Consider the following 27,875-nt stretch of genomic DNA (forward strand, 5'->3'; position numbering starts at 1 on the left):
AGGGTTGGGCCACTAGGAGAGTTCTCGGCCGTCGAGTAGGTTTACCGGTTTCACCTTGTGGTAAGTTTCAGCATGATTCCTCTATATCTCGAGTTTTCCCTTTCTTATAGGGTTTTCCCTCTATAAGACTCCAACATACCCAGGCTTTGAGCTGTTCCGTCAAGGGGCTACACTTCGGGGGGCCTTGGACGAGGGTAGTCCCCTTAGGCTTCTTGGTGAGGGGAAAGAAGGGTCGAGTCGGTGCACTGGCGATTCGGGACATATCGGAGCTTGCATTATAGAAGCCTTTTGGTGAGGCATGAGTCTTCTTGTAGTAAGCGTTTCGCCTTTTCTACCTTAGGGGTGGAGTCGATCGAGCTAAGAATACTTGAAGTATCAAATGCAAGCTTCAAGCTTTAATCTGAGTGGATATGATTGTGAAGTTGTAGCTTGATTCCTCAAAAGTTCGGATTGAGAACAACCGGTGCCCAGATTGGTATAGTACTAAGTTGTTCTGAGGATGATGAAGGAGTGGCGACTCGTTGCCGATGATCGAGCCGGGTTGGAACGGGCCTTCTAGGGATGTGTTCGTCGTAGATATTCGGGACATGCATTTAAAGAGACTCATGCTAGGGGTTCCGTTCTTCTAGAAGGATTCGCTTGAGCGAAGGTGGTTAGGTGTGATGCCTGGTTTGCTTATTTCCGATGTCAAGAAGAGCGAGGCTGGGGCCGGTAGGCTGTAACCCTTTAGGGGTGGAGCGTAGATTTTGTCACTTTGTATTTTGCTGTTTATAGAGCATGCTTGTAGATAGAGAGCGCACCTTTCATGCATATATAAAATGAGAGAAATCTTGAAGTTTTACCTCCTTTGTATTTCTTCCCGTATCGCCTTTGATCTGGCGGGCTAGTTTCCGTGCTTTGGCGGGATCCTCGTGGGTTCAAAACTGATCAAGCAAGCCTGGGGGCTTTCAACCGCAATCCTTGACATGAGCAGGTGTTGGGGCCTCTATGTTTTGCCCAGCTGTTTTTAGGCTCAGTCTCTGAGTCAGGCCTATATTTGAGCTTGCCTATCCTTTGATCTTTTGTGCCCACGCGAGCGGATGGTGATTGTTCTCATTTTTTTGCCCTTGGGTATTTCGCTGTTTCAGCTATTTTGGGTCCAGTCTCAAAGTCGCGTTGCGATTCGAGCTTTAACTGGCCCTTAATTTCTTTCCTGCCTACATGGGCGGACAATGGTAGCCTTCATTTCTCGCCCTCGGGCATTTTGTCTTTTCAACTATTTCGGGTCCAATCTTCGATTCGCATTGCGATTCAAGCTTTAATTTGACCCTTAAGTTCTCTCTTGCCTACATGGGCGATCGACGATGGCCTTTTGTGCTTTGGGTCGAAGTGACCTTACATGCGCGTGGTCCGGAGGCTCACTCGACTGGTCGACAGTGGCATTTATGTCGTGCCTTTAGACATGTTACAGTTTAACTATTTTGGGTCCAGTCTCCGAGTCGCATTGCGATTCGAGTTTTAATTGACCCTTAAGTATTTTCAGACCGGCGATAATGCCTCTTACGTTGTTTTGGTCGTTGAGACCTTTCAATATGTGGCTCGGAGGCTTGCATAGTTAACTATTTTGGATTCGATCTCTGAATCGGGTTACGATTCGAGCTCATTTTAATCCTCAAGTTGTCAATTTTTAAGCTGACGACAATGGCTCTTACGTTGTTTGGTCATAGAGACCTTTCAATGTGTGGCTCGGAGGATCGTTTGGCTGGCGATAATGGCTCTTACGCTGATTAGCGCGTAAGCTTTTTATAGGCTTTATTTTCCGCTCGTTAAGATCTTTTGAAATAATTTTGCCTAACCTGTCGTCGGTTCTGGAATAACCTCGATTTCAAGTCGTTATCGGCGATGTTTTGAGCACCTCGGCAGGTTTATAGCTCGTAGGTTGAGCAGGTCGAAGCTCATTTTTTTTGTCTGTTGAGGGAAGCTTGTTTTAACTGGTTCTTTTCAAAGTATATTCGAAGTAGTGGCCTGTGATTTTTGTTTAGCGATGGTCAGGCATCCTCGAGTCGCATTAGTTTGGTTGTATCAGCCGTTTTGACCGTAGTCATATGTGTTTGGCCAGAGCCATTTTTGATCCTAAGTGATAGTTCAGGTGTCTACACTGAGGGTATGCCCTTTCGGGACTCTTACAAATGTGACGTATAGCCTGAACTTCAGGATTTTCATGCTTGTTAAGGTCTTACAATTTGTCATGTCTGTTGAGGTCTTACAGTTTTTGTAGTAATATATAATAGATCTAGTTACGCCGAGTCTGCCCGCTAGGGGTCTTACAGTTTTGGGTTTCCCAGTGCATGGCGATTAGCGATAAACGATAGTCTCCGAGTCATCGAATTTGTTTAAGCTTGAAGACCGCTTTTCGTGAGCTCGGAGTTGCCTTATAAGGGCTTTATGAGCCCAGAGTTCCGACCCTGGGGTCGTGCGGGTGCTGAATTGCTGATGCTAAGTCTCCAAGTATCTCGGGACACGTTTGGTGGAGAGGTTCCTGCTGGGAATACACTGTGATTTCCTCGCTTGGAGAATGGGATGCCGATAGACATTTTTCGATCCATTATCGTAATATATATTGTTGTTTTGAGTCGACCTATATCGGGTCGAAGTCGATTGCTCGGAGATTTGTCTTGCCTGAAGTTTTTGTGATTTCAGAGCTTTTGACCCAGAGGCCGTCGGAGCATTTGAACTGTTGGCGTCTGTTCCCGAGTTTTCGAGACGTTTCTGGTGAAAGAATTTGTTACCCTACTCTAAGAAGGAGTTCCCTCCCCCCCTTTTTTTTGACAAAAGGTGTTTTTTTGATTGCTCGATACAATAGTACATGCATTTGCCGACGGGGCCTGACTATATCGGCCGTTTGGTCTGATACATTGTTTTCTTATAGGAAACCTCATTTGGCATTTTTCAAAACGTCTACGAGCGGGCAGCTTTCCGGGGGGAATGCCCCTCGCTTAAAAATTCAGCCGCAGGGAAAGTCTTGAATACTTTTAGCGGAGTTCCCCCTTAAACGGCTTGTAGACATTTCCTCGTTAAAAACCTTGCCGGTAAAAACCCTCTTTCCAGAATAAAAACTCGGTTGAAGGAAAAGAGTGCAACGGGTGCACTTTTGGGGCCTCGAGGACTTGTGACGGCACTAATGTCCCGGCAGCTCCGATTGGGTTCCTGCACAAAGGTTAAATCCAAATTTGAAATAAAATAGAAAAGGAATGGACGTACCTTGAAACGAGATATATTGGCGATGCCTTGGGATTGGTCTACTGTAACTGCTCGGGGGCGTAGATGCGGCGTGGATCTCTATTTTATTTTGTCAAGTTCGATGGGGTGCAAAACTTGGTTTGCCCGTTGTTTCATTCGGGGGAGGAGGCATGAGCGTTGGTATCACATCGTGTATAGCGAACATTTCCCTTGCCGCATGTTGTTCCCCGTAGACGGTTTTGATCCCTTCCTTTGTCGGGAATTTTATCACCTGGTGGGGGGTGGATGGTACTGCTCTTATGCAGTGTATCCATGGCCGTCCAAATAAGGTGTTATACCTCATGTCTCCCTCGATGACATGAAATTTGTCATCTTGGGTTGTGTCGGCCACGGTAACCGGAAGGACGATTTCCCCTTTCGTCGTTTTGCTCGCCATATTGAATCTATTGAAGACCCGAGTGGCAGGCACGATTCGTTCGAGCAGCCCGAGTTGTTCTATCACCCTCGACCTGATGATATTGGCCAAACTACCTGGATCCACGAGTACACATTTTATCTAAAAAGAATTTACAAGAAAGGAGATTACCAGGGCATTATTATGGGGGTGAGACAGGGCCTTGGTGTCCTTTTCACTGTACGTGAGGGCGTCTTTGGGGATATATCCCCGAGTTCGTTTTTCTCTGGTGATGGATATTTTTGTACTTCTCTTTACAAGTTTCTGTGGGGCATCGGTGCCCCCTATGATCATGTGGATGACGTGTTACGGCTCGTTTGCCTTGTTTTTCTTGGTTGCCTCCCTCTCTCGAAATTGATTTTTGGCTCGATCGCTGAGGAATTCCTGAAGGTATCCTTTGTTGAGCAGTCGTGCCACTTCTTCTCGTAGTTGATGGCAATCCTCGGTCATGTGACCATGCGTGTTGTGGAACTCGCACGCTAAGTTGTAACTTCTCTGCGAAGGGTCTGACTGTATCGGTTTAGGACACTTGGCATCTCTGATCTTGCTAATAGAGAACACGATGTCTGATACATCGACGCTAAAGTTGTATTCCAATAAGTGGGGCGCGTTTGTTGGCGCTATGTTTCGATCGAACCTAGTTCTATTTACAATCCCTTGAGGGTCCTGTCCTCGATCTATCCTCCGATCGTTGCGAGGTAGGTTGCGCCTTGGGGCGTTCCTTCTATCTTCGAGGTACGGCTGGTACATTTCTTTGTTTGGTTTTGATTCTTTTACCAGGAGTCTGTTTGGGTACACTGAGCCCGAAGGGGCTCCTAGTTGGTCGTCCTCGGCCTTGATCTTTGACTGGTACCGGTTGTGGACGTCCGACCAGGTTATAGCCGGATATTTGATCAGGTTCTGCTTCAGCTGTTTCGAAGCCACCGAGCTTCGTTCGTTCAGGCCTTGGGTTAAGGCCTGCACTGCCCAGTCGTTGGAGACTGGCAGCATCTCCATCCGTTCCATCTGGAAGCGGGACACGAATTCCCGCAGCATCTCATTCTCTCTCTCTACTTAATTTTGAAAATATCAGACTTCCTCGTTGCTACCTTGATGGCTCCAACATGTACTTTTACGAAGGAGTCTGCTAACATGGCGAATGAATCTATGGAGTTGGGAGCCAAGTTGTGATACCACATTATGGCCCCATTCGAAAGCGTTTCTCCGAATTTTTTCAGCAATACGGACTCGATCTCGTCATTCTTTATATCGTTACCTTTTACTGCACAGGTATAGGCAGTAATGTGTTCGTTGGGGTCAGTGGTACCATTATACTTAGGCAGTTCTGGCATTCTGAGCTTTTTAGGAATGATCTTTGGGGTCGCTTCCTTGGGGAACGACCTCTGTATGAACTTCTTCGAATCCAAACCTTTCAGGATCGGGGGTGCTCCCGGGATCTGATCCACCCTAGAGTTGTAGGTCTCGACCATTTTATTGTTGGCCGCAATCATCTTCTCACCTGATTCGATCCTTTTGGTGAGGTCCTCGAGCATCTTCACTATGGCGGGGTCAGCCACTGACCCGTTATTGCTTGATCTCTCGGGTACTTGCTCGGCGGGGGGAGGTGTCTCTGGTGCCGCAGTGCTGGGAGTTCTCGGATGGCTTTGCAACTGAGCAATGGCCAGTTGTTGTGCCTGCAATATTTCAAAAATAAAATGAAGGCTAACTTCCTGTTCTTCCCGGGTCGGGGTTTTCTAAGCTTCTTATCGGTCGTTGTGCCGTATGCTCCTATCAGTGTATGAAGTTTCGTCGACTTGCTGTGCGTCCTGTGAATCTGCTCCGCTAGAATCAGTTCGGGCGCATTATCGGGATGCTGTAGTGGTGCTCCGGTGGTCGGGACAGCCACGCCATTTTCCCCATAATTTTCGAGGTAGTCGTTCTCGACTCCGTTTACCGAGCCAGATATTTTGACCTTAAATCAAAGGATCTTGGACAAGAAAAAGTGTGAAAGATAATGTGTGTTGGTGTAATGAAACCAGCAAGAAAATAATCACTATTATTTTTAGCCCCACGGTGGGCGCCAAACTATTTACCGTGAAAATGGTAACAACAATTAAATTTGTAAATGGGATTCTAAAAATACGTGATCTATTCCCGAGCTAGTTGTTAGAGCAGTTGATGCTGATAATATGAAGTTTAATAATGGAATGTGAGCTAAATCGAGATAGTAATTGAACCTAAGGGCCTGCTGCCCGGGTATAGGTCTGGTTGATGGGGGACCTCGGGGTCGACAGTCAGAGTCGAACTCGAGCTATCGGGGATGGGATAACAGTTGAGGATATAATTAAACAAGGCTCTTTACGACCAATATTAAGTAATATAATGAAGAACAAGTAAGAGGGCAATGTATATTAAGGTGAATTCAGGCCAGTACCAAGTGATAAATAAAGAACAGGCAAGAAGGCAATAAAAGTTAAATGGCTTCGAGCCAATAAGGGCAAGCGAGTTAGAGAGGAGAAGGAGAGAGAAGATATTATTGCACTTGAGTAGAATGATTGGAGCTCTACCTTTACAGGGTATTAGTGACTCCCTTTTTATAGAGAGGGGGAAATCCCAACTTTGTACAAGATACGTTGCGTGATAAAAGAAATAGGATGGGACAACCGGCTAGCTTTGCGATGTATGCGTGGGCTTGTGTCGAGCCACTTGAATAGACCTGATCGACCCCGGGTGCATCCTCGGGAGATTCCTGCATTCGTCGGGGCTTTAGTCGACACCATCCTTGGTAGGGTACCGACCGATCTTGAGGGAAGTGACTGGATCGAGATCTCGGGCTTCCGGGATCACCCTTCAAGGTATTCAGTCGAGGAGAAATCGGCCTCCCAGATTTCACCGTGCATAACGTTTAAATTGAACTTTATTTAAAAGGATAGAGATTACTAGTACATCATTGTGAGGCTGAGATAAGGCCTCGATGTCTTCCTTGTTGAATGTGAGGGTGTCATCAAGCATGTAGTCTCGAGTCCGTTTCTCCCTTGTGATGGAAACTTTGGTACGTTTGAATATAGGTCCCTACGGGACGTCGACTCCACTGATGATCATGTGAATGACATGTTGAGGTTCTTCTGGTTCATTCTTCCTATTTGCATCTCTTTCTCGGAAATGGTTCTTGGCCCGGTCGTTGAGAAATTCATGAAGATGCCCTTCGTTGAACAATCGGGCTACCTCTTCCCTAAGCTGCCTGCAATCTTCGGTCATGTGCCCATGAGTACCATGATATTTTCACATCATGTTGGGGTTCCTCTGAGAAGGATCGGTTTGTATAAGCTTGGGTCATCTAGTATCTCTAATTTTGCCAATGGCTGAGATGATCCCTGAGGCATTATTACTGAAGTTGTACTCCGATAATATGGGCGCCTTTGTCGGTCTCAAGTTCCTATCAAACCTGGTTTTGCTCATGAGTCCCCGAGAACTTTGGCCTCAATCTACTCTTCGATCATTCTAAGGTATTTTACGCTTTGACATGTTCCTTTGATCCTCGACGTATGGCTGATATCTTTCCTTATTCGATCTTGACCTCCTGTCTGCATTTGCTGACTACCTTGCTAGTAACCTGCTTGGATAAACTGAGCCTGAGGGGGCTCCCAACTGGTCATCCTTGACCCTAATTTTTGATTGGTACGTGCTATGCACATCCGCCCAAGTTACAGTGGGATACTCGACCAAGTTCTGCTTCAGCTGCTTCGAAACTATCGAACTTCGTTTATTTAGCCCCTAAGTGAAGGCTTGTACGGCCTAGTCATCGGAGACTAGTGGTAACTCCATTCGTTCTAATTGGAAACGGGATACAAACTCCCTCAGCATCTCGTTCTCCCTTTTGCTTTATTTTGAATACATCGGACTTCCTCATTGTAAATTTTATGGCACCGGATGTGCCTTCGCAAATGAGTCTGCCAACATGGCAAACGAATCGATAGAGTTCGGGGGTAGGTTATGGTACTAAATCATGGCATCTTTAGACAGAGTTTCCCCAAATATTTTGAGCAAAACGGATTCAATCTCTTCGTCTTCCAAATCATTTCCTTTTATGCCACAAGTGTATGTGGTGATGTGCTCGTTGGGATCAGTGGTTCCATTGTATTTTGGGATATCTGGCATCCGAAACTTCTTCGGGATGGGCTTAGGAGCCGCACTCTAGAGAAATGGTTTTTGTACGAACTTCTTCGAGTCCAGTACTTTCAAAATTGGAGGTGCTCCCGGTATTTGATCGAACCTTGAGTTATATGCTCCACCTTTTTGTCATTTTCTTCAATCTTCTTTTCTCCGGTCTCAATCTTTTTGGTGAGCTCTTCGAGCATTTTCATAATTGTGGGGTCAGTCCCCGAGCCACTTTCATCGGGCCTCTCTAGTGCTGGTTCAACACGCCGCGTGTTCACTGTTTTGGCTATGTTTGGAGTTCTATTCTGACTCTGAAGTTGAGCGATGGCAATTTACTGGGCTTGCAACATTTTGAATATCACCTGGAGGCTGACCCCTCCTTCTTCCATTCCTCGTGTTCTTTGGATGTCGGGTCGAGCTTCCCTATGTGCATTCCTTATGGGTCTGTGCTTGCGTCTGTGTTTAAAGCGTTATGTGAACTAACATCAACTGGCTCCATATTTGGCAGTCCCTCAGGGTTTATGGGTGGTACACCGACCCCTATAACATTGTTTTCTCCTAGACCGTCGTCCTCGTGAATAGGTACATTATGTGCGCTAGACATGTTTAAGCCTAAAATTAAAGAATCTTTGACATGAAAAAGTGTGAAGGATAACGTGTTTTATTAGAAATCTAGCACTAAAATAATCACTATTATCTTTAGCACCACAGCGGGCGCCAAACTGTTTACCTAGAAAAATGTGAGTGATAATTAAATATGATTTGTGGTTTTAAAGATATGTGATTTATTCCAATACTAGTGAATGTACAAGTAATACTAGGTGTAAGTAAGAAGAATTGATGAACCAAACCAGTGTTGCTAGAGCAATAAGGACCTCGAGCTCGATTTTCTTGGGGGCCTCGAAGTGAGCTAAGAGCAATAAAGTATGAACAATAAAGTAAAAACAATAAAGTTGAAGAACAATTATTGAGCACAATAAACAAGAAAACCAGAGTATAATATTCTATTACAGTGAATAATGTCTCTTTTACAAATGATTAGGGTCCCCTTTATATAGGAGGAGAAAACCCCAATACAGTACATTCCTAATTATGGTAAAGAATTCTATTGGTATAGGTGTATAACAACCTAGTACGGAGTTGTACCATTCCGTACAAATCTTATCCTTTAATTTATGCCATGATCCACGTGTCCTTGAGAAATTCCCGCTCTTACTTAAGTGTATTCGATATTTTACTTCCCGCGATGTAGGTCGTGCCAGGACTTCGATCTGCTCCTCGAGGAGTGTGTCCTTCAGCCGGGTCCGACCCCCACTTCGAGTCGCTCGAACCCGGACTCATGACCCTATTTAAGACTTCAAAATTGGTCTCCTTGATTTTAACCGCATACAATGATCTCGGATGTGAATTCTGACGGTTCAGTCAGCTCTTTTAGGTGATTTTGGACTTAGGAGCGTGTTCGAAATGTAATTTGGAGGTCAGTGGTAGATTTAGGCTTGAATTGGCAAAACTAGAGATTTGGCATTTCTCGGTCGGCCGTGGAAATTTTGATATCGGGGTCAGAATGAAATTCCAGAAGTTTGAGTAGGTCCGTAGTGTCATTTGTGACGTGTGTGCAAAATTTTAGGTCATTTGGATGAGCTTTGATAGGTTTCGGTATCGTTTGTGGAATTCGGTGGTTTAGAGGTTCTTAGGCTTGAATCCGAGGGTGATTTAGTGTTTTGATGTTATTTGGAGTGTTTCGAAGGTTCGCATAAGTTTGAATAGCGGTATATGACTTGTTGGTATTTATGGTTAAGGTCCCAAGGGCCTCGGTATGAACTCAGATGGTTAACGGAAGGGTTGGAAATTGGTTTGAGAAGCTGAAGCTACTGCTTCTGTCATTTCCGCACCTGCGGATTAGGGACCGCAAGTACAAGGTCCGTAGAAGTGAAATTGGACCATAGAAGCGGAGAAGGACCGTAGGAGCGGAAGTTGGACCGCATCTGCGAGGCCTGGGGCGCAGGTGCGAAAGCTAGGAATTTTAGTGAAATGCACAGATGCGGCATTTGGACGGTAGGTGCGGTCCCGCAGGTGCATGAATTTGGCCTTAGATGCGGAAGTGCTGGGCAGAATGTATAAAAAGGCCCCTTTGCGAATTTTGGTCATTCTTCAACATTTTTCATCCGGATTTAGAGCTTTTGGGAGCAATTTAAAGAGGGATTCAAGGGGGTTTTCACTGAGGTGAGTAATTTAAGCCCTAATACTCGTGATTATGGTTAGTTTTATGTGGTTTAATCATGTAATTAGTGGTGATTAAGGGTGAAATGAGGGGTTAGGGCTTGGAATTTTGGAGAGTTTTGATTGAGGGTTTGAGGGGTCAAATGGAGTCTGATTTTGATAAATCTTGTATGAATGGACTCGTGAGTGGAAGGAGTTTCTAGTTTTACAATTTTTGTTGGATTTCGAGAAATGGGCTCGGGGGCCGGGTTTGGGTGAATTTCGGGTTTTTAGTTTGAATTGATAGCTTTTCGTTTGGAATTGATTCCTTGGACTATATTGATTGCGTTGCATTACTTTTGGTTAGATTCAGGACGTTTGGAGGCCGATTCCAGAGGCAAAGGCGTAGTGAAGTAGGATTTGGCTTGGTTTGAGGTAAGTAACGCTTCCAAACTTGGTTCTGAGGGTTCGGAACCCCGAACTATGTGTTATATGATTAAATATTGAGGTGATGCAAATGTCAAGTGACGGGCATGTGGGCGTGAACAGTGAGGATTGTGGCCTGGTTCATTCCATGGCACCGCTTAGTGACTCTTTCTTGTTGATATCTGTGTTGTGATTATATGATTAAGGAAATGAATTGTAAATCATGCTAATTATCATGTTAGGGCTTCACGCCTATATTGTTGAGACCCGAGTGGTCGTTTCTTGCTGTCATCTCATTAGTTTCATTGATATTGTGTACTCGGTCTTGTTCATGCATATCCTATTATGTCTCAGCCTCAGTTGTTGTTATTTGGCACATAATATTATTGTTTCGGCTTAATTTCATGGCATTGTGAGCCCGTGTGTGTGAGACTAGAGAGCGATGACTGAGTGAGGTCGAGAGCCTGAATATGAGCGACAGTTATGGGATCGGGCTACATGCCGTAGCAAATTATTGATTATGCCTTCATTGGCTTGTTATAGCGCTTGGGCTGAAAGGAGCACCTCCGGAGTCTACACACCCCCAGTAAAAGCGGATGATATTATGGATTTCCCTAGACACAGATTGTTCGAAGTATTGATACTTGGAGATGGATTTCTCCTTAGGGTTGGATTACCATTGTTCTTCGATACCGGTTTACTTGAAGTCAGTGTTGTATATATTCCGGGATGGATTTCCCTGGGCCGGATGTCCATATGCGGTACCGAGCGGTTGAGCACTTGAGAGTTGGAGCACACGGTGCATTTTCATACATTTCTAGCATTGATATGTAGAGATTTGCTGAGTTTTACACTTCACATTATTTAGATTGGTATTTTGCTTTACTGTTGAGTAGAATAATTGAATTGCTAGCATGCCTACTTTACTGTACAATTTAAATGTGTTATAATTGTTGAGGTTTAGTTCGTCACTACCTATCAGTCCATAGTTTGGACTTGTTACTTATTAAGTTAGTGTACTCACGTTACCCCTATACCTTGTGTGCGGATCCAGGTATCTCAGGTCACAGTAGTGGCTGTTGACTATTCCAATCGCGGATTATCACCGGAGATAGCGAGGTATTTGCCTAGCGATCGCAGTTTCGCCTTTCTCCTTCTTTATATTCCGTCTAGTATACTTTGGCTACTTATAGACTATTTTGATCTTGTTATGTTTCGGAACAATTGTAGTATTGCTTATGACTTAGTGACACCTAAGGCCGGGCTTTTATTTTCCGCATTTTGGTTCTTGACTTTATATCTTTGTGGAAATTTTAGTTGAAAAAGGTTGTTATTTAAATTTTAACGAAATGTTGTACTACTTTGGAAATGTGTCGGTTGGCCTTGTTTCATAATAGGCCCCATCACGACCGGGTTGGTTTTGGGGTCATGGCAAGTTGGTATCAGAGCCTAGGTTACATAGGTCTCACGAGTCATGAGCGGGTTTAGTAGAGTCTTACAGATCGGTACGGAGACGTCTGTACTTATCTTTGAGAGGTTGCAGAACCTTTAGGAAAAGCTTCACATTCTTGATTCTTGTCGTGCGAATCTGTTGATTCTAGTACTAAACTTTTGTTATTCTATTCTCTTACAGATGGTAAGGACACGTGCTACCGATCAAGACAAACGGCCACCAGTTGGGGCCATTAGAGGCCGAGGTCACGGTCGAGGCCGTGGTAGGGGCATGGGTGTAGCCCTCACAACAACTAGGGCAGCATATGTAGATCGACAAACCGCCCTAGTTCATGATCAGGTCCCAATGGGGGATGCTCCAGCGGGACCAGCTCAGGCACCGATTGTGCCTATTGTTATCCCAGGTCTTCAGGAGACCTTAGCTCAGATTTTGATCATGTGCACCAGTCTTGCTCAGGCGGTCGCCATTTCTGCTACAACAACTACTTCCCAGGCCAGGGGAGGCACTCAAACTCCCGCCGCTCGTACACCCGAGCAGGTTGTTCAGGGACTGCAGACATCGGAGGCACCACCAGCCCAACCGGTTACACCTGCTCAGAATTTTGTGGTACCAGTCATGCCTGATTACGAGCAACGTCGATTGGAGAGGTTTGGTAGACTTCAGCCTCCGACTTTTAGTGGTGTAGAGGGTGAGGATGCCCAAAGTTTCTTGGACAAGTGTCAGAGGATTCAACGTACAGCGGGTATCTGGAGACCAATGGGGTCTCATTTACTACCTTTCAGTTTTTTGGAGCTGCCTTTACTTGGTGGGAGGCTTATGAGAGGTGTAGGCCTGTTGGTGTAGCGCCCCTTACCTGGTATCAGTTCTTCATTCTCTTCCTAGAGAAGTATGTACCGTAGTCCCGCAGAGAGGAGTTGCACAGGCAGTTCGAGCAGTTGCATCAGGAGGATATGACCGTGATGCAGTATGAGATGAGATTCTCCGAGTTGGCCCGTCATACTATCTGGCTAGTTCCCATGGATAGGGAGAGGATCAGGAGGTTCGTTGATGGCCTCACTTATCAGCTACAAATTTTTCTAACCAAAGAGAGGGTATCTGGCGCTTCTTTTGATGAGGTGGTTGACATTGTCAAAGAGATAGAATCAGTTTGCCGCCAGGAGCGATTTGAGAGGGAGGCCAAGAGGCCTCAGGGATCTGGTAGTTTTGGTGGTGTTCCTTCTGGATGTCAGTTCTAGCATGGCATAGGCTGTCCATTCAGACATGCTTAGTCAGCTCGATCGAGTCACCGTGGTGAATCATCTGGCCATGGTTCTCACAGTTCACATCAGGGTCACTCATCTCTTAGTGTCCTTCCATCTCAGAGTTCGACTCATGCACCATCGATTCAGGGTTCATCTAAGCCTGGTTCTTCTAGTGGGTATCCCGCGGCTCGGGGCTCCCTTCAGTTCCTATTGCCACTAACCGGTAGAGGTTGCTTCGAGTGTAGAGATTTGGGTCATATCAAGAGGTTTGGTCCCCGTCTTATGGGAGATTTATCCTAGCAGAGGAGTTAGCCTTCGGCTTCAGCACTAATTACTTCCCCACCCGCCCAGCCAGCTCGGGGTGGAGGTTAGTCATCTAGGGGTCGCCCTAGAGGGGGAGGCCGATCAGGTGGTGGTCAGGCCCCTTTCTATGGACTCCCATCCAGACCAGATGTTATTGCTTCAGATGCTGTGATTACAGGTATTATCTTAGTATGCCACATAAATGCCTCTATATTATTTGACCCTGGTTCTACTTTTTCATATGTGTCATCATATTTTTCTCATTATTTGGATATGCCCCATGAGTCTCTTGTTTCATCTATTCGTGTATCTATCCCGATGGGCGATACTATTGTTCTAGACTGCGTATATCGGGCTTGTGTGGTGACTATTGGGGGTTTGGATACCCGAGTGGACCTCTTGTTGCTTAGTATGGTTGATTTTGATGTGATATTGGGCATAGATTGGTTATCTCTATGTCGTGCTATTTTGGACTGTCATGCTAAGACAGTGACATTGGCTATGCCAGGGGTGCCACGAATTGAGTGGCGAGGTTCGACGGATTATGTCCCCAGTACAGTGATTTCTTACTTAAAGGCCTAGCGGATGGTTGGGAAGGGTTGTCTTTCTTATTTGGCCTTTGTGAGGGATGTCAGTACAGAGACTCCTAATATCGATTCAGTTCCGATAGTGAGGGACTTCCCGGATGTGTTTCCTGCAGACCTGTTGGGCATGCCACCAGATAGGGATATTGACTTTGGTATTGATTTGGTGTCGGGCACTCAGCCCATTTCTATTCCACCGATGCATCCGTTATAGTTATCTCATACCCACTTTTTTATTTTCGTATGATTTTGCTTACTATACCTGCTGTTGTAGCATTATAAATAGTATTGTTACTCTTGATGTCGTTACTCACCCGTCTGCCACTAGAAACACCACTTCACATCCGACTTGCACGTGTTAAGCATACCGCCAGCGTTCATCCTGAGCCAGGATCGAACTCTCCATGAGATTCATAGTTGCATTTCTTATAGCTTCCTTGTTCGTAGACAAAGCGGATTCGGAATTGTCTTTCATTCCAAGGCATAACTTGTATCCATGCGCTTCATATTCGCCCGGAGTTCGCTCCCAGAAATATAGCCATCCCTTCCCCCTCACGTCAATCCCACGAGCCTCTTATCCATTCTTATTGAACGACGGCGGGGGAGAAAATCCAACTAGAAAAACTCACATTGGGCTTAGGGATAATCAGGCTCGAACTAATGACTTCCACTACGTCAAGGTGACACTCTATCGCTGAGTTATATCACTTTCCCGCCCCATCGAGAAATAGAACTGACTAATCCTAAGTCAAAGGGTCGAGAAACTCAATGCCACTATTCTTGAACAACTTGGAGCCAAGCCTTCTTTTTGCACTATTACGGATATGAAAATAATGGTCAAAATCGGATTCAATTGTTAACTCCGCTGGTTGGAGTGTGTCACCGTGGGGTGCACCTGTCCTATTTGTGAAGAAGAAGGATGGCACTATGAGTATGTGCACTGATTACAGGCAGTTGAACAAAGTCACAATCAAGAACAAGTATCTTTTGCCTCATTTTGATGATTTATTTGACCAGCTTCGGGGAGCGAGAGTGTTCTCCTGGTCAGGGTATCACCAGTTGAAGATCAGGGACTCGGACATTCTTAAGACAACTTTCAGGACCCAATATGGTCATTATGAGTTCCTTGTGATGTCTTTTGGGCTGACCAATGCCCCAGCAGCATTCATGCATTTGATGAATAGCATGTTTTGGCCTTATCTCGACTCGTTTATTATTGTATTCATTGATGATATTCTGGTGTACTCGTGTAGTCAGAAGGAGCACGTTGAGCATTTGAGAGTTGTATTGCAACAGTTGAGGGAGGGGAAACTTTATGCAAAGTTCTCCAAGTGTGAGTTTTGGCTCAGTTCAGTGGCATTCCTGGGGCACGTGTTGTCTAGTGAGGGTATTCAGGTTGATCCGAATAAGATAGAGGCAGTTCAGAGTTGGCCCAAACCGTCCTCAGCCATAGAGATTCGTAGCTTTCTTGGTTTAGCGGGTTATTATTGTCGATTTGTTCAGGGATTTTCATCTATAGCATCACCCTTGACCAAGTTGACTCAAAAGGGTGCTCATTTCCTGTGGTCGGATGAGTGTGAGGCGAGCTTTCAAAAGCTCAAGACTGCCTTGACTACAACTCCAGTGTTAGTTTTTCCATCATCTTCAGGTTCTTACACGGTATATTGTGATTCTTTTCGGGTTGGCATCGGGTGTGTGTTGATGCAAGAGGGTAGAGTGATTGCTTATGCTTCTCATCAATTGAATCCCCATGAGAAGAACTACCCTGTTTATGATTTGGAGTTAGCTGCCATTGTTCACGCGTTGAAGATATGGAGGCACTATCTCTATAAGGTATTTACTGATTATTCGTAGCCTCCAACACTTGTTCAAACAGAAAGATCTCAATTTGAGGTAGCGGAGATGGTTGGAGCTGCTAAAGGACTATGATATTACTATCTTGTATTATCCAGGAAAGGCCAATGTGGTGGTCGATGCCTTGGGTTGGAAGGCGGTGAGTATGAGTAGTTTGGCATTTATTCCTATTGGGGAGAGACCTCTTGCAGTTGATGTTCAGGCTTTGGACAATTGGTTTTTGAGGTTAGATATTTCGGAGCCTAGTCGGACCTTAGCTTGTGTGGTTTCTCGGTCTTTCTAGCTTGATCGTATTAGAAAGTGCCAGTATGATGATCTTCATTTGCTTGTCCTCAAGGACAGAGTTCAGCACGGTGATGTTAGGAATGTAACTATTGGTGATGGCAGGGTATTAATGATGCAAGACTGGATATGTGTGCCCAATGTAGATGGGCTTCGGGAGTTGATTCTTGAGGAGACCCATAGCTCGCAGTATTCCATCCATTCGGGTGCCGCGAAAATGTACCAGGATTTGAGACAGCACTATTGGTGGAGGAGAATGAAGAAGGATATAGTAGGGATTTGTAGCTCGGTGTCTCAATTGTCAGCAGGTGGAATATGAGCATCAGAGACTGGGTGTCTTACTTCAGTAGATGGATATTTCAGAGTGGAAGTGGGAACGGATCACCATGGATTTTGTAGTTGGACTCCCACGGACTTTGATAAAGTTCGATGTTATTTGAGTGCTTGTGGATCGGTTGACCAAGTCCGCGCACTTCATTCCTGTGTGTACTACCTATTCTTCAGAGTGGTTAGCTGAGATTTATATCCGAGAGATTGTTCGCCTGCATGGTGTCCCAGTTTCCATCATTTCAGATAGAGGTACTTAGTTTACATCGCAGTTTTGGAGGGCCATGCAGCGAGAGTTGGGTACTCGGGTTGAGTTGAGCATAGCTTTCCACCCTCAGAAGGATGGGCAGTCCGAGCGTACTATTCAGATATTGGAGGACATGTTGCACGCTTGTGTCATTGATTTTGGGGGTTCATGGGATCAGTTTCTACTGCTCGCAGAGTTTGCTTATAACAACAGTTATCAGTCGAGTATTCAGATGGTTCCATATGAGGCTTTATATGGGAGACAGTGTAGATCTCTAGTAGGTTGGTTTAAGCCAGGTGAGGCTAGACTTTTTGGGTATAGACTTGGTACAGGATGCTTTGGATAAGGTGAAAGTGATTCAAGAGTAGTTGCATACAGCGCAATTAAGACAAAAGAGTTATACTGACAGAAAGGTCTGTGATGTGTCTTACATAGTCGGGGAGAAGGTTCTACTGAAGGTTTCACCTATGAAGGGTGTTATGAGATTTGGGAAGAAGGGCAAATTGAGCCCTCGGTTCATTGGGCCTTTTGAGGTGCTTCGGAGGATTGGGGAAATGGTTTATGAGCTCACTTTGCCACCTAGCTTGTTAGGGGTGCATCCGGTATTTCATGTTTCTATGCTCCGGAAGTATATCGGCGATCCGTCTCATATTTTGGATTTCAGCACAGTTCGGTTAGACGGTGATTTGACTTATGACATAGAGCCAGTGGCTTTTTGGAGCGGCAGGTCCGAAAGTTGAGATCAAAGGATATAGCGTCAATGAAAGTGCAGTGGAGAGGTCGGCCCATGGAGGAGACTACTTGGGAGACCGAGCAGAAGATGCTGAGAAGATATCCACACCTATTTGATATTTCAGGTATGTACCTAGACTTGTTCGAGGACGAACATTTGTTTAAGAGGGGGAGGATGTAACGACCCGGCCGATCGTTTCATGAGTTATAGCCCCGTTTTCCCCATTTATGCTTCTTTATATGCTGATCAGCTATATTTTGTGGTATCGAGTTGGTTTCGGATTCGTAGTGGTTTTGGAGAGGAATAAGACACTTAGTTTCCTATTTTGAAGTTAAGTTGGAAAAGTCAACCGGATGTTGACTTATGAGTAGATGATCTTGGATGTGAATTCTAACAGTTCGGTTAGCTCTGTTAGGTGATTTTGGACTTAGGAGCGTGTTCGGAATGTAATTTAGAGGTCCGTGGTAGATTAAGGCTTGAATTGGCGAAATTGGAGTTCTCGGTCGGTAGTGAAAATTTTGATATCGGGGTCGAAATATAATTCTGGAAATTTGAGTAGGTCCGTAGTGTCATTTTTGACGTGTGTGCAAAATTTCAGGTCATTCGGATGAGGTTTGATAGGTTTCGGCATCGTTTGCAAAATTCGGAAGTTTAGAGGTTCTTAGGCTTGAATCCGAGCGTGATTTGGTGTTTTGATGTTGTTTGGATTGTTCCGAAGGTTCGAATAAGTTTGAATAGTGGTATATGACTTGTTGGTATTTTTTGTTGAGGTCCCGAGGGCCTCGGGATGAATTCGGATGGTTAACGGAATGGTTGGAAATTGGTTTGAGCAGCTGAAGTTGTTGCTTCTGTCATTTTCACAACTACGGATTGGGGACCGCAGGTTCAAGGTCCGCAGAAGCGGAACTAGGCCGCAAAAGCGGAGAAGGACTACATGAGCGGAAGTTGGACCGCATCTGCGAGCCCGTAGGTGTGAGGCCTGAGGCGCAAGTGCGAAAACTGGGAATTTAAGTAAAATGCGCAGATGCGGTGTTTGTCCCGCAGGTGCGTGAATTTGGCCGCAGATGCGGAAGTGCTGGGCAGAATGTATAAAAAGGACCCTTCACGAATTTTGGTCATTCTTCACTATTTTTATCCAGATTTGGAGCTTTTGGGAGCAGTTTGAAGAGAGATTCAAGGGGATTTTCACTAAGGTGAGTAATTTGAGCACTAATACTCGTTATTATTGTAGTTTTCTGTGGTTTAATCATGTAATTAGTGGTGATTAAGGGTGAAATGATGGGTTAGAGCTTGGGATTTTGGAGAGTTTTGAATGAGGGTTTGAGGAATCAAATGGAGTCGAATTTTGATAAATCTTGTATGAATGGACTCGTGAGTGGAAGAAGTTTCTTGTTTTGCAATTTTTGTCGGATTCCGAGACTTGAGCTCGAGGGCCGGGTTTGGGTGAATTTCGGGATTTTGGTTTGAATTGATAGTTTTTTGTTTGGAATTGATTCTTTGGCCTATATTGATTGCGTTGCATTGTTTTGGTTAGATTCGGGATGTTTGGAGGCCGATTCAAGAGGCAAAGGCGTAGCGAAGTAGGATTTGGCTTGGTTTGAGGTAAGTAACGCTTCTAAACTTGGTTCTGAGGGTACGAAACCCCGAACTATGTGTTATATTGGGGTGACGCAAATGCCAAATGACGGGCGTGTGGGCGTGCACCGTGAGGATTATGGCCTGGTTTATTCCATGGCACCGCTTAGTTACTCTTTCTTATTGATATCTGTGTTATGATTATATGATTAAGGAAATGAACTGTAAATCATGCTAATTATAATAATAGGGCTTCACGCCAATACTGTTGAGACCCGAGTGGTCGTTTCTTGCTGTCATCTCATTAGTTTCATTTATATTCTGTACTTAGTCTTGTTCATGAATATCATATTATATCTCAATATCGTTTGTTGTTATTTGGCACATTATATCATTGTTTCGGGCTAATTTCACAGCATTGTGAGCCCTCGTGTGTGAGACTGGAGAGCGATGACTGAGTGAGGCCGAGAGCCTGAATATGAGTGACAGTTATGGGATCGGGCTGCACGCCGCAACAGATTATTGATTATGCCTTCATTGGCTTGTTATAGCGCTTGGGCTGAAATGAGCCCCTCCAGAGTCTACACACCCCCAGTGAGCGTGGATGACATTATTGAGGGATGGATTTCCTTGGACACAAATTTGTCTGAAGTATTGATACCTGGAGATGGATTTCTCCTCAGGGTTGGATTACCCTTGTTCCTCAATACTGGTTGACTTGAAGTCAGTGTTGTATATATTCCGAGATGGATTTCCCTGGGCCAGATGGCTATATGCGGTACCGAGTGGTTGAGCACTTGAGAGTGGGAGCACACGATGCATTTTCATACATTTTTGGCACTGATATGTAGAGATTTGCTGAGCTTTATACTTCACATTGTTCGGATTGGTATTTTGCTTTACTGTTGAGTTGAATAATTGAATTGCCAGCATGCCTACTTTACTGTACAATTTAAATATGTTATAATTGTTGAGGTTTAGTTCGTCACTACCTATCCGTCCATAGTTTGGACTTGTTGCTTACTGAGTTGGTGTACTCACGTTACCCCTGCACCTTGTGTGCAGATCCAGGTATCTCAGGTCACGGTAGTGACTGTTGACTATTCCAGTCGCAGATTATCACCGGAGATAGCAAGGTAGTTGCCTAGCGATCGCAGTTCCGCCTTTCTCCTTCTTTATCTTCCTTCTAGTATACTTTGGCTACTTTTAGACTATTTTGATCTTGTTATGTTTCGGAACAATTATAGTATTGCTCATGACTTAGTGACACCTGAGGTCGTGCTTTTATTTTTCGCATTTTGGTTCTTGACTTTATATCTTTATGGAAATTTTAGTTGAAAAAGGCTGTTATTTAAATTTAACGAAATGTTGCACTACTTTGGAAATGTGTCGGCTGGCTTAGTTTTATGATAGGTGCCATCACGACCGGGTTGGTTTTTGAGTCGTGACAACCGGGGGCTGCGATGATTATGAGATATTTACTATTGAAATTGGGAAACGTTAATATTATTCCTTAAAGTTCATTGTTACTAATTAAATTGAAGAAAATTTACGTTTTCAGAAATATTAAAATGAGAATTTAAATAACTATTTAGTGTTGGCTTGTCTGACAGTGGTGTTCGGTGCCATCACAACCTTTAATGGATTTTGGGTAATAATAATAATATTAATAATAATAATAATAATAATAATAATAATAATAATAATAATAATAATAATAATAATAATAATAAATGACAATTCCTTTAGAATATAGTTTGTATTCTATTGTTTCCTCCTATTGCTTCAAGTTTGTATTTTTACGAATTTGACTCTTAATACTATTATAACCAATTTTGCCATATGCAAATGCTATTCTTATCATAACAAATTTATGTATCCTATGAGATTTGTCAATTTGAAAATAATCTTACTTATATGATGAATTCAAAAAATAATTAAATTGATTCTTGTTAATTAGTTAATTCAAAGGCTTAATTATTTGTTCTTAATATTAAAGAAAATAATTATTTTTTGTTAATTCAAATTCTTCGTATTTGCTCATCCAATTTTAAGTAATTAGTTATGGTTATAATTTTATCTAAGTTGTATTATCAAATAGTAAAATAAAATAATTCGATATTTGACTTTTTGAATTTTTGTTTGTAGAATCATTAATGTACTTGAATCATATCAGCCACTTAAATATTTTTAGTGGTTTTTCATAAATTGATCGATGTTATTTTTAATTGTTATGTAATTATAACTAATTATTATTATTATTGTTGTTGTTATTGTTGTTGTTGTTTTATTAATTAAAATTCATCCACACGTATGGTCTTAGATAGTCTAATTAGGATTTTAAAAAAAAGTTAACGATATAAATTCCTTATGTGAATGAGGTTCCTAAATATTAGGTACTTTGCATAATTTCAAATAAGGAATGTATTAATAACCAATATTATAGTTGATTTGAAATTCCTAAATATTAGAAAAATAATTAATTTATAGTTATAATTTTATACTATGTAAAATCTATTCTAAAGGGGTAAAAAATCAAATCATATTTCGATAGAGGTTTGTGCTTTTAATATAGTATAGATATAGATATAGACAGACTAGAGAGATATTGAAAGAAATTCTAAAAACAAAAATTAACTTGAAAATAAAAAATAAAAAGTATAACAAATATTTTTAGGGAAAATGAAGTATAAAGAAGCAAAATGCAAGTATGAAAGCAAAGTAAGAATTGTAGGACAAAACTCTTTGTATTTTGCAAACAAAGGTCTAATGTGTATTTGTTATTCATTAGTAAATTATGAAATTAAAATAAACAATTAGAAAGAAAAAAAATTAGCTTTTGAGATTTTTAGTTTGAAAATTAATAGAGTTAACTTTTGGATATTTAAGTTAAAATAAAAATATTAAGCAATCTTAGCTCAAATTTGAAAAAGTTCTAAGGGCTTATGCACCAAATGAACACCGAGAACGAACTTATGCCTAGGCAAACGCTTGGAATATCGAGGCTTACGCCCTATGGTACTTACACCTCGCCAGTATACTTCAATGCGTTTTTAGTACGCCTCGCTCCAAGGCACGCCTAGAAAATTACCTTTAAAATACTGATTAAATATATTCAATTCTTAATTTTGTTTTGAAGTTTAGTCAGTTTTTACAAACTTTAGACTGAACGTAAAAGCATTCATTTTTCCTCTTATAACTTCAAACCTCTGCTCAAGGTTTGATTTTGAATTTCTAAGCTTTGGCGGATCTTAAATTCATAATCGTAATACTGAACTTGAAAACTTCAGACTCGCTATTTTCAACTTCAAACCGGCATGTCCAAAGTTGATTCATAGGCAATTAAACTTTAAAATTATAAATATCGGCTATTCTTTAAATAGGGTTCCTAAAAAGGGCTATTTATGCCCTTCGCCCCTTAACATGACTAATTTGGGCCAAATCGTAGTCTATTTGGCATCGGGCCTACATGAGGCGAAGACTGTTAGGTAGACCTTCAGCTTTCTGCTTCCTTTCTCGAAATTCACCTCGGAAATTTGCAGAAAAGAGTCAGAAAAAGTGCACTAAATTACTAGTAGTTTCAATTCAGATGCTTAACAGCCTTAACTAATTTTCAACGATTTAGGTGAATTTATTCATTAATTTTGTTAATTTTTGAAATATTTGAGGAAATGTTTGTTGAGGATCCGAAAGTGTGTGTTTTAGGCATGTGATGATGAAAGAGAAGAACCCAACAGCTGCTGCTGCTACTACGTCAATTTTCAAGAAAGTATTGTTGAATTGTTCAGCTCAGGTTTGTCCAATACGGGTATCCCTTAACTTCCTTTATTCTTTTCATTGTTTGTTTATTTTTTCTTAAATTTTATACATATTGCTAAAGAAGTAAACTTTTTATGTCCCATGGTAAATATTTGATGTTTTCTTGATATCCTTTCTTTTCATTGTTTGTTTTTTCTTATATTTTATACATATAGCTGAAGAATTAAATTTTATTTGTCCTTTGGTGAATTTTTATGTTTTCTTGATATTCTTTGGTTTTATATGATCATGTATACTTGATTTGTAATGAGTAGGATAGTTCAAAGAATTATGACATAAAAAAGATATATTTGGTGGTCTCTCTTACAAGACTTTGTTACATGACAATTGAGGCTTGTGGTAATTGGAATTAACTCTAGTTTCAGAAAGGGTGGAAGGAGAAGGAGGGATTTTTTATGTGTGTATTTTAAATTATGACCTGATGACTTACGGATAATGTAGGAGACGGATTATTACTTAAAATGAAACCTGCCCCCAGACCTAGCTGATCCTGCTTGTTGTGTTTCAATTGTTTCCATAACCATTTTGTCAGAGATTGAAGACTATTGAAAGCATCAGGATCTTTTAACAACTTATTATTATTGCTCTTCATAAAACACAGGCGAAAGTGTACGGCAGTTGTGTTGCAGCAAAGGTTCCAGAAGTAGAACGTGACATGTGTTTAAAAGAATTCCTTGAATTAAGGAGCTGCATGCAGAGTGTAGTATGACAAACTCACCATCATTATTTGATAACGAAAAGTTCTCAAAGTGTGTACCACAGGGTAGTATGTCATTCCTTCGTTTGCCTGATGTTTACCTTGTTTATTTAACAGCTAAGAAGAAAGTGTTGAAAGTTGAATAGTATGTGTGTGTAAGCAGCTGTTGTTGAAAGATTAAATCATCCGTGAAAAGGTTTGACGTTTTAGTTGTTTTTGAAGGATAGTATTGTTCGTTTAATTGTAATGTTTTAGCATATAACTTGTTGCACCATTATATTTGTTTTTTCATTTGCAGTTCGGCATAGTTTAGGTGTTTCTCAGGTCAGTAGTTCTACATAGGGGGAAGTGAAACATGTCAACAAAAGCATCTTCTTCTCAGCCTTCTGGTTTTGGTAGTTCTGGTGCTCTATCACATGTGTATATCCAGCATCCACCCTTAAGAAGCAAAATCCCAGGAGCAAGAAATAGTTTTTATGATGATGGCACGAAACAGCTTATTGTACTCACATCTGATCAGGTAAAATGCCGAGAAGGAAAGATGAACTCAAAATTTGTACTCAACCAAACATGGTCAGCATTGACGTTTTGACAAATGATGCTGCAATATTTCTTTGCTGTCTCTTATCATTGAACTAAATAGCGGTCACTCCTTTTGCAGGTTTTTTCTTGGAAAACAACTCCATTTGATCCAAATGTGACTCCGTCCTCTGATTTAATAGGCGAAGGTCCAGTTTTGTCCATTCGATATTCTTTAGATTTAAAGCTTTTGGCTGTACAACGATCCCCTCATGAGGTTCATATCCAGAACAGAGAGAGTGGGGATACTTTCAGTCACAAGTGCAGGTCTGAATCAGAAAGGATTCTTGGATTCTTTTGGACAGATTCTCCGACATGTGATATTGTCTTTGTGAAGACCAGGTATATAGCACAAATACTTATCTCTTAAGTTTCTTGTCTTTATTGGCTTTTAAACATAACTATTTGATTACTTCATGGTTCTTAAATGTTTACCCAAGAAAAGAAAAAATGGATTTGCATTAGTAACTCAAGCTACTTTTTGTCTTTCTGAAATTGGTATAATTGACTTTAAAATTAACCTCCTCAGATAGATCTTTATGACTATTCGGTATATTCGCATGTTTAGTTTGGGTATATTTACCTTATTTATTTCAGAATTTAGTCGTTTTCATGCTCATAACTAGAGTTTGGTACAAAGAGAAAGGATCACTTTTCAGCAAACAGCTGACAATTGTTTAATGAGGCAATAATCAACTATCTAGAAATCAGTTTCAGAATCCAAACTAAACAGCCTGTTATTGTGAAGCCCGGAAGAATGTTTGTTATTATTTAATGGAGTTGGAGAATAATGTTGCAGTTCATAGTGGTTTTGGGTTTAGAGCTAACGCTGAATCAATTGAAATGGAAGGAAAAATAATGCAGTCTTTGGGGATAAAAGAAGCAGATTGGCAGAAATTTGAGTGTATTGCCTCTGTTGCAGAGCAGCAGTGTTGTTGATGGATCACTAAAGTGTAGCCTTGAGGTAATGAGTTTGGCTATAACTGCAAAGTTTATGGTCAGTCCCGAAGAGCCTCTCTTCCCCTGGGGAGAATTTGATTCCTTTTCCAAGTGGGGATAGGTGGAAAAAAGTTTCGTATGCCTGAAAGGGCAATAAAGTTGCTTGGTTAGACAATCTGCAGTGAAGGTGGGAATGCCTATGCTCTTTGGGAAATGGTGAAGACTTGGACAAAAGAAAAACATTCTTGCATAGGTGGAAAAAAGTTTCGTATGCCTGAAAGGGCAATAGGTGGCTAATGGGCTGCTTGTGTTTGTGAGAAGACCCGATGCCGGTAAGTTGTTTGAGAAAGTGGGAAAGATTATCTCTTTATATATGTGAAGGAAATAAGTATAAAGATGTGCACCTTGGTTTACTTGTTGGCAGATGATAAAATATATTAATACCCAATCTCTAATAAATTGTTGATTAGCATGTGCTTCGATACTGATGAAAAGGTTAACCCTGCACGGGATAAGCTGGAGCATTTTCCTAAAGAAGAGCAAAATTTTGCTGTTAATTCATTATCATCTGTTATAGATGGGTTATATGAGGGGTTGCTCTGATGGTAAACAACCTCCACTTCCAACCAAGAGGTTGTGAGTTCGAGTCTCCCCAAGAGCAAAGTGGGAAGTTCTTGGAGGGAAGGATGCCGGGGGTCTATTTGGAAACAGCCTCTCTACCCCAGGGTAGGGGTAAGGTCTGCGTACACACTACCCTCCCCAGACCCCACTAAGTGGGATTATACTGGGTTGTTGTTGTTGTATAGATGGGTTATATGAGGCAAAAATTGCTATAGCAGAAAGATGTTTCCGCACATGAAGGAGAATGGCTGCATTTTGTTGCATGTTTCTAGTTTTCTTCTGTTAAAGTTAACACTCTATTTGCTAGAGACCAAAAATGACCCAAAAATGCAAACTTGGAGGACATTTAATGCTCAATATGAAATTTGAAGGACAAAGTTGGATCAACTTTTAAACTTAGGGGACCATTTTGGTCATTTTCTCTTTTACGTGTTATCAGAACCTTTTGTAAACCCATTCTCAGATCCATAACTCTGCCTTTAAAGGTCACCCCTCTGCATTTACTGTTCATGTTTGAACCCCGTTTTGGGTTACACATGCACAATACCTCATGGATTGTATAAGGGCATCCAAAGGGGTTTATAAAGGTCTTGCGCCTACTCCACAATCTCCACCATGGCCTTAAGGTGCTATGTTGGATGCCTAGATTCTTTCACATAATTTGCACAATGAATTTGTCTAAATGTGAACTTAACATTTGAGTGTGCAAACTTGGTCCAAGTAACAGACATGGTGATTAGAAATTGTGAAGTAACTTAAGACTATTGACAGATTAAAAATCTGGAGCAAGGAAGAAGATAGAATATGTCTCGGATAGGGAGCCTTGAAGCAACGACAAAGCTGTCTCCGTGTTCGAGCCATGGAAGCAACAATTGATGCTCGCGTCAAGATAAGCTGGCTACATCACACTCCCTAGGGTGCGGCCCTTTTCTGGACCCTGCGTGAACGTTTGCACTAGGCTGCCCTTTTTCCTCTTTAAAAATCTTTGTCCACGTGAGCATTTTGGTAGATAGTTACTGAAAAGTTTTTTTGTATTATATTTGATTCTCCTGTGGACAAGGTATTGGTAATTTTGTAGTGTTACGGTTAAGTGAGAAAAAAGGTTTCTCAGAGATAAAGTTTCTGCAAAGTAGAATGCTTTCTACTTAGGGAAAAGGGTCAAATTTACCCTGTACTATCCGAGATTGAACAACTTTGTCTTCCATTAGCTTTTGGTCTCATATTACCCTGGCCATTAGGAAAAGGGCTCATTTTTGTTCTTGACCCCTAATGGAGCTCCAAGCAGATGGTAATTTTAAACCATAGTCAAGTCGGTAATTTTGGACCTTTTTCTTGGAAGATTTCAATTCGTGGAGTCCACTCAGTACGAGACTATTTTGCTAACAACAACTGTATGAATGGGCCAAAGTATGGTGGGTGGAAAATTGAGCAATTTCGGATAGTATAGGAGCAAATTTTGACATTTTCCCTTATGCTTATAGATTTCAAACCTTCTGCTTATAAGCATTACAATTATATCGTATATTGCGCCATTATATCATATAAGCATTGCTATTCAATAACAACAATATAACCAAAGGAGGAAGAGTTATCTTGGAGGTAGAAGTCTAGGTGTCTTTGGCTCAAAAAAGGTGATAGGACTACCAAGTACTTTCAAAGAATGGAAAATTCCAATAGGAGATCCAACTTTATAGATAAATTGTTGATTGGTGATGCGGTGATAGAAGACAAAGATGCAATCAAGGAAGAAATACTCATTTTCTACCAGGGTCTATACACGGAAGAGGAGCAATGGAGGCCTACTGCTGATTTTGGTAATCTGGGATCTATCTCCAGTGATGAAAAGGACTGGCTAGAAAGGCCATTTGAAGAAGAGGAAGTTCTAGCTAGTATCAAATCATGTGCACCATACAAAGCTCCTGGACCTGACGGATACACTATGGCATTCTTCCAAGGTACCTGGGACATAATCAAGCATGACATAATGGGGGCCTTAAACCACTTCCATCAAAATTGCTACATGGTCGGATCCTACAATGCCTCTTTCATAGCTCTAGTCCCTAAAAGGAAAGGAGCCTTAGAACTCAAAGACTTTTCAGGCCTATAAGTCTTATAGGCAGTGTCTACAAGATAGCAGCCAAGTTACTAGCAGAAAGGATCAAATTAGTGATAGGGAAACTCATATC

At 42.0% G+C, this 27,875-nt stretch overlaps 1 protein-coding gene across 17 annotated transcripts in view; it reads left to right on the top strand.

Moving 5' to 3' along the window:
- Positions 1-22,414: 22,414 nt before the first annotated feature.
- Positions 22,415-27,875, top strand: part of LOC107832737 (uncharacterized) — a 33,753-nt gene continuing 28,292 nt past the window's right edge. For 2 of the 17 annotated variants that reach the window (XM_075254645.1, XM_075254662.1), the window contains exons 1-6: positions 22,468-22,659; positions 22,740-22,827; positions 23,455-23,556; positions 23,668-23,746; positions 23,849-24,070; positions 24,212-24,471. In XM_075254645.1, the coding sequence (XP_075110746.1) occupies positions 23,906-24,070; positions 24,212-24,471 (425 nt within the window). In that variant the 5' untranslated portion in view covers positions 22,468-22,659; positions 22,740-22,827; positions 23,455-23,556; positions 23,668-23,746; positions 23,849-23,905. Of the gene's footprint in view, positions 22,660-22,688; positions 22,843-23,454; positions 23,617-23,667; positions 23,747-23,848; positions 24,071-24,211; positions 24,472-27,875 lie in introns of those variants that run through there. The other 15 variants (XM_075254649.1, XM_075254646.1, XM_075254652.1 and 12 more) reach the window with 15 other exon arrangements.

The sequence above is a fragment of the Nicotiana tabacum genome, chromosome 6, assembly GCF_000715075.1.
Source record: "Nicotiana tabacum cultivar K326 chromosome 6, ASM71507v2, whole genome shotgun sequence".
Classification (NCBI taxonomy): domain Eukaryota; kingdom Viridiplantae; phylum Streptophyta; class Magnoliopsida; order Solanales; family Solanaceae; genus Nicotiana; species Nicotiana tabacum.